At 45.4% G+C, this 7,336-nt stretch overlaps 1 protein-coding gene across 26 annotated transcripts in view; it reads left to right on the top strand.

Annotated features, from left to right (window-relative positions):
* The first annotated feature begins 1,575 nt into the window (after positions 1–1,575).
* Positions 1,576–7,336, top strand: part of cacna1ba (calcium channel, voltage-dependent, N type, alpha 1B subunit, a) — a 130,051-nt gene continuing 124,290 nt past the window's right edge. For all 26 annotated transcript variants that reach the window (XM_069522815.1, XM_069522817.1, XM_069522823.1 and 23 more), the window contains exons 1-3: positions 1,576–1,990; positions 4,768–4,873; positions 6,401–6,540. In XM_069522815.1, coding sequence (XP_069378916.1) covers positions 1,755–1,990; positions 4,768–4,873; positions 6,401–6,540 — 482 coding nt within the window. In that variant the 5' untranslated portion in view covers positions 1,576–1,754. The remainder of the gene's footprint in view (positions 1,991–4,767; positions 4,874–6,400; positions 6,541–7,336) is intronic.

Here is a 7,336-nt window from a genome sequence, read left to right as displayed (position 1 = left end):
CAATCATCTAATTTCCATCTTCTCAAAAAAATACTGAGGTCAGAATGTAAGCAGCTGTAATTCTAGTATTTATGTGGTTAACAGGAAAATAATTCTCAGTTTTATAAATGTTTCCTGTTGTGGCTCAGGAGATAGAACGGGTCATCCACTTACCAGAAGTTTGGCGGTTTGATTCCAGTCTTCGAAGATATACACCGATAAGCCACAAAAGTAAATTCTGCTACATGTTTAAATGTGGCCGATTAGTAGTAATAAAGGTTTATTGATGGTTGGTGGGCTTAATAAAACATCAACTAAATAATTCGACAAGAGATGTGATTGATCTACCAATTCAAAACAGGTACGTTTTTTTATGGTGGGAAACCACACACTGAAATCACATCTCTCTGGTGTATCTGCAGAATTGTGTATGTAGAGATTCTGTTGGGTCTCATAGACAAACATTGGTGCACTGTATGAATGTGTGTGATTGGGTGGATGTAGAACTGCACTGTAAAGAGCTTTGAGTGGTCATCAAGACTAGAAAAGTGCTTTATAAATACAGACCATTTACTGTTTGTGTGACTGTCATTCTAAGCTCTGGCAGATTGGTTATTATATTGAATATAATAGTAACAGAGATATTTATATATATGTCATTATGTTACTTATTTAATAACAATTACAACAATAAAATGTTGCTTCGTGTAAATACTATGCCCCTCAGCACACACACACACACACACACATCAAGAGCTTAATAGAGCACAGAGAAATAAAAAGTAAAAACAGGAAGTGGTGAAACTCTATTTCACCTCCATAGATATCTCCAGTCACATGAGGTGTAGAAGTGAAAACATGCAGAAACTTCCTGATGCTGAGGAGCAGGTCGGAGCTCCAGCTCTCCTCCATCCTCCCTGTTGCTATGGAGACAGGGCCGGGCCAGGTGGAGCCACTGGCTGGCGTCTTCGCGGTCACGTGGAGGGGTGGTGGAGGGGTGGTGGAGGGGTGGTGGAGGGGTGGTGGAGGGGTGGTGGAGGGGTGGGGGGGGGGGGGTGGCTGTGCATGATGAAAGTGGCGTCTTCTCCTCACGCACGTCAGCGGAGAGTTCACGGAAGCTCAGCGCTCGGCTCAGATTTCTCCCCGGCTCTGGGCTGAAGGGGAACCGGCGGCTTGACCCGTTCTCACCTGTAAACGCGCGGCGGGTCGAGGAGGCTCTTCACCGGGGACGGAGACGATGTCGCCCGCGGATGTTTTCTGGAGGACCATCTCGCTTGACGCCTCACTGTGACGGTTCGCAGTGTTTTTCTGTGGCGCGTTAAAGTGGCAGACTCTCACTCGGGGCTTGGTGGAAGGCGCATCCTGTGACATGGACTTGTAGCGCGGACGCCTGTGTGAGTGTGTGTGCGCGCAGTCAGCCGAGGAAGGAACACCCATGACCGGTGATGCATGGTGGAAGCTGGTCATGTAAAGTTTGATGAGAGGGGCAGTGAGAGCACTGGAGGCAGCGGGGTGGAGGAGAGAACAGCCGGACGCTGAGGACAACCGAGCCCCCCTCTGCTGCGGTGCGTTTGGATGTGTGACTCTTGTGTTCGGCCACGATCCGCGATTCTAAAGGACCCACTGCACCTAAAGGATCCACAGCAACCAAAGGACCCACAGCACCCAAAGGACCTGAGCACCCAAAGGACGACCGTGTGTGCTGTGATGCTTCTTATCCATTTCTTTTCTGCTGTCAGTTTTGGTTCCTCCAGCAACACCCGCGCTATCCCGCAATGGCTCGCTTCGAAGACGTACTGTCCAGCCGCTATGGAGGCAGCTGTCCCGCGGGCCCGGCCAGAGGGGCCAGCCGGCAGCCGTACAAGCAGTCGATGGCCCAGAGAGCCAGGACCATGGCCATTTACAACCCCATCCCAGTCAAACAGAACTGCCTCACCCTCAACCGCTCTCTGTTCATCTTCAGCGAGGACAACATCATACGGAAATATGCCAAAAAGATCACTGAATGGCCATATCCTTCCAGTCTGACCTGTAGATATGTCCAGTCCTGTCCCGTGTAACGTGACACCACCGTGCTGAACTCCGCAGAGAAACATGTCCATTTAAGGTTCAATATGATAATATGATACACTACCTAAACATTTCTCAGAGGATGCATGTACCACTTGTGTACCACATGCAAAGAGTCCTCTATATTAGTGCATGTTTAAACTTCCACAGTTGGTTCTCTACAGTTTTACTCTACAGCGTTCAGCAGAGGGAAGGGCTGCAGTGTGAGCCAGGACCTGGTGCTGCACACTGGATCCTCCCATCAGGTGTTAGTTCAGAGAGAGTTCTTACACTCTTTACTTTGGTGTGTTCAATGGAACCTTACACAGCCGACCTTTAAAAGATCAGTAACCACCGAAAAGCAGCATAACATAACATGTTGCTAGTGTTTCGCTAAAGTTACTGAGTTACTTTTATGCCAAGTATCTTATTACATGTGTTTCATATGCTCTTGATTTATATGATATACTGTATATACTCTTGACTCACTTGATAAGGAATTTGAGTCTGAGACAGAGAAGCTTTCTGTTGTTTGTTCCCATGTGCTGATGGAACCTGGTCAGATCATGCCCACTGCTGTATTCATGAATTCAGCAGAGCTCTCTAGAGTCAGTCGAAAGTTGATGTATAGATTTGGGAACTGTACTTCGTGGACGGCCGTTGTCTCACTGACATTTCACTGTCGAGCTCGTGCGAGTCTGCAGATGGTGCAGAACTTCCAGCAAGCAGCAGCCTGGCCTCAGCATGGAGGGGGTGGCAGTCTGTATGGGTGTGACGTTAAACAAACAAGCCATAGCAATACAATGCAGCAGGATGCATTTGGAATTGGCTGCAGGTGCCTTTTTAATTGACTTAGTTTGCAGCGAATGATTGTTTGAGTGCGGACGCCACCTGTTGAGTTTTGTGCATTGACTCAGCAACAGAGTAACTTCTCACTGGTGTAGATTTGGATATTTCTCAAAGAAAAGTCAATGGTAAACACCTCACATGGTAATGAGTGTTATAGGTGTTGCAATTAATTCACATTATGTTGTGTGATAGCCTTCGTTGCTTTGGTCTCTGGGTGATTACCCCTGGTGCTGAGCAAACATTTATCAGGCTTTGATGTCGCGCTGCATTACTGAGCCCTTCGTCCTAAAGCAGAGCAATCGTGGCAGCGCTGCAGGATGATCTATTGTGGCCCCGAGCAGCTGGAGTCCATTGGGTGGCCCTCCTCCTGGCAGAGCTGGAGCGGTCCAGAGAGGATGTTGGAGTGGTGGTGCTAATGACCCAGCAGCAGTGCACTGCAGGGGAGAGAGATGCCCAATAATCTGTACAAATCTCTGTATAATTTCTTGATTTAACTAGAAACTAGTCTCTCATCCCAGCCTACTCAGCACTGCAAAGATGTGCATATTGATGAGGATCCCAACAGGTTTTGGACTGTGGCACAAAGGTGATAGTTGTAATTCAACAGGAAAAAGGAGCAGTGTGAACGTGTCTGCATGAATAATGGAAGCCGCCATTCAAAATATATAGTAAGCACATCTAGTTTGTGGACACTGGGGTTAAAGGGGCACATTGAGCTCTGTTCTGTGTCATGAGAAGCAAAAGTGAGACTGAACGCAGCTTTATAACGTCATCCGTGGCTTTGGAGGAAACCTCAAACTGACTTTTATGTTCCGATTTTAATGCTGTACTGTTTGAGCAGTCAGTGTGACAAAAAATCTGCATGTTTTATTGTGTTGGGTGTGTTTTCTTTCCACTACCAGTGCTAAATCAATACTTGAAAAAAAGGGCTGCCCACACTGTCGGCTGAAGTGATTGACATGGGGTCACACAGCCAGTCCAACACAACCAGTGAGACACGGAGCATCCCTCTGCTTGTAAATGTATCCGGTACATCACCATGTGCTTCAGTCAGTTAGTCGTGTTCCTCCCTTTACACGGAATTGTTTTCCAACATTTGCTACACATGGTCTGAATCCTTTCTCGTGAAATACAGCCACTTTAGCTTGAGGCATTTTGTTGGCTTTCCGACTCAGGTCGCCAACTGTAGGCAGGTTATGTGCTGCCAGTACCATGGGTTAAATGTTATGTTAATGAGACATGCTGTGAGGTTTACGTTGCCTGTAAGCAGAGCAACTCTTTCAGTACACAGCCCAGACGCTGAAATCTGCATTGTAATTCGGACCGGTAGTGAGTGGCCATGTTGGAATCAATACCTGATTGGATTTCAGTACCCAACCCGATACATAACTGGCAATTGTATTAGCCACTAGTCAAGCTTTGGATTGCTACAGCCACATTACAACCCGAGAACCCGTTCTACCCCCTGAGCCACAGCCGCCACATCTTTGTGTAATGTGTGCAAAAAGCACATCTAAAAAGCAAGCACTCTTAATATGCACACTGGCTCGAAGGATTTCTTCTGGCATGACAGAAAGAAGTCATTTTCTTATGATTATAAGAAGCTGACATTTACCAGTGTTGCATGAGCAAGCCAAAAATAAGAGTACCTGCTGTAAAATTTAACTGTTGCCTCTTTAAAAATGTAAGGATGGCCCGTTAGGTCTTTTTTAAGAAAGATACACCAACAAGCATCACGCCACAAATCAGGCGAGGATAGTTCTGAGGATTTTGCATTGCTTTTTATTTTCTTGTGTTTTTTTTATGTATTTAACTCAAGGTCGTGTTTCTGTGTTTGCCTGTGTACCAAACTGTGAATGTGAATCCACAAAAGTTCCTTAACACTCTTACTCCATTTGAGTACATGATCCTGGCCACCATCATAGCAAACTGCATTGTACTGGCTTTGGAGCAACACCTACCGGCCTCGGACAAAACGCCGATGTCAGAGCGCTTGGTAAGTAGCCACATGACCACTTTTTATCTCCTGCTGTACAGCTCCTCATGTGTCATCCAGGGGGAGAAGATACAGCATGCAGTCAGTGTGATGCTTTGTAAAGTGAATGTCTTTGGTGTCTCTTTGTTAGTGAATTCATCCTCAAACTGGCAGCTCAAGGAAATGTGGTGGTCTGGTTGTTTTTCAGCTGCAGCAAAGTCACAGACTTCTGCTCCGCTTAATCCAGTCTCTCCTCTTCCAATCCACTTGTTCATTTTCACCTCCAAAGAAAATACAAAATGTTTCTATGGAAGTTGAAAATGTGCTACAGTAGCGACAGTATTTTCATGAATACCTCAACAAACGTTTTGAATGTAATGCAGGTGACAGAGTCCCTTGTCAGCGCTGTAGGTTAAGCAGAACCCTGCAGAGGTTCCGTTGGTCCCAACTGTGCATCGTTACGTCTGGCTACCCCCGCTGTGCCCTCCCCCGCCCCCGCCTCTCTCGTTAAGTCTTCCCATTAAAGAAGGCAGTGCAGTTAGTCTTCCAGGGGCAGGGCTCTTTCAAGAATCAGATGTCACTCCCGAGCCCCCTCCCCAGCTGCCCATTCTCATTGATCCACTCTATGTGATGTGCCCCACCTCTGTCTCACAGATACAGTATAGAGTTCATGAAGCTATAAAGTGATCAGATTTGTTATCAGCAAATAACACAGTCCTCTCTCTCTTATATAGTTTTACAGTCTCAACCAGCTATTTTCCCGCCCCAGTAAACATTTGAGAGACAATTTATTGGGTCTTAAATCTTGTCAGGGGGCTGGGGTTCTAACAGTTATTGTCATTATTGATTAGTCAGACATTTATTTTCTCTATAAATCAATTTGACAATGGAAAAAGCTCAATGTTTCTGATTGGAACCATTGAATACCTTTTAGCTTCTAGAACGACTGAGACGATTTATTGAACACCAACATACTAGCTAGTGAATTTTCTATCACCTGAATCAACAGGCAACAGATTATTTGTGTTAGGTCTGTCGTGTCTTTCTGTTTACTCTTTACACCGCAAAAACATTGTTCAAAGCCAAAAGCAAACGGAACCAAAACACTGAGCCTGGTGTAACCCTGGAGAATGTTAAAGAACATTTACAGACACAAAAAATAAAAGGAATATAAAGATGTAAGAAGAGCTTTTGGGGATAAGGGCCAGCGCCGGTGTTGATGTGCTATAAAGAAAAAACATATGATCATGCGTGTTGTTCATGCGTGAAAGGCAAACTCTGGAGGAAGTATGGAGTTGTAAAAGTAATTTAAAATTTGACATCCAATAATACTGGAATCGCCCAATTGAATAAAGACACATTGAAGCCTCCCAAAATTAACAGGGGCCATCCCCTTTACAGCTTGATACACTGAAACAGTTAAGGGAATAATATAATTTTATTAGAGATGGATGATATTGAAGGGCCAACACTTGATTTTATTGACACAGCCAGATGGGATTGTGTATTTTGATGAATCCTCCTCACGGTGTTCTTCTCTTCTCACAGGACGACACTGAGCCCTACTTTATTGGAATATTTTGTTTTGAGGCTGGTATCAAGATCATCGCCCTGGGCTTTGCCTTTCACAAAGGCTCCTACCTACGTAATGGCTGGAATGTAATGGACTTTGTGGTGGTCCTAACAGGGTGAGTAGCACTGGCCTAATGGCTTATACAGCTCCTAAGTGACAGAGCTGATGGGCAGCATGGATTAATGACGAGTGGGAAGGGGGGGGGTCTGCTCCCTCACTCGCTTTCTCTCTCTCTCTCTCTCTCTCTCTCTCTCTCTCTCTCTCTCTCTCTGTGTGTTACATTTCTAATGATCAGTAGAGCCAAGCTGTTCCAGATGGCAGGGTGTTTTCTGTTTTCTTCTCCTCTGAATAAATTGAGTCTTAAGGTGGTACTGTCAGCAGACGATGTGCAGAAGAACAAAGGGAAATCACTGTACACACACGATTTCAGATAAATACTTTTTTTCTGGTGCTCCATTACCAAAATATCCATCAAGAGGGAAAAAAGTCTGCCTCCTACATCACATGTACTCTGGCACAGATGTTGACCATGAAGCAGAAACACTGGAGCTCTGTACAGGGGCTTGCCAGCCTTTTGTTATCAGATGTGCTCTAAAATGCTGCCACATGACTTCAAACACAGCAAAGAAAAAAGTTCAGTTCTTCTTCCAATTGAACTGCCTGTGTTGAGGTTGGTTTGGTGTTGTGTGCATGCTAGAGCTTGTAACATCCTTCCTGTGAGACCTGTGCTCGTTCATAAAGTAGGATGGCTCCAGCTCTGATCGCAAGCGATGACTCTGGTAGTCTAATTTTCCCTCATTTCCACGCAGTGACGTCTCTCAGAGACTCAAACCCTGTAACACACCAGGTGCCTGCACTATGAAGCAGGGTCTGTGGTGATTGGAGTAACTTCAGTTTAAATTCTGGGTTTT

This window comes from Paralichthys olivaceus, chromosome 4, assembly GCF_024713975.1.
Source record: "Paralichthys olivaceus isolate ysfri-2021 chromosome 4, ASM2471397v2, whole genome shotgun sequence".
NCBI lineage: Eukaryota > Metazoa > Chordata > Actinopteri > Pleuronectiformes > Paralichthyidae > Paralichthys > Paralichthys olivaceus.
This window is presented reverse-complemented; position numbering and strand designations above follow the sequence as displayed.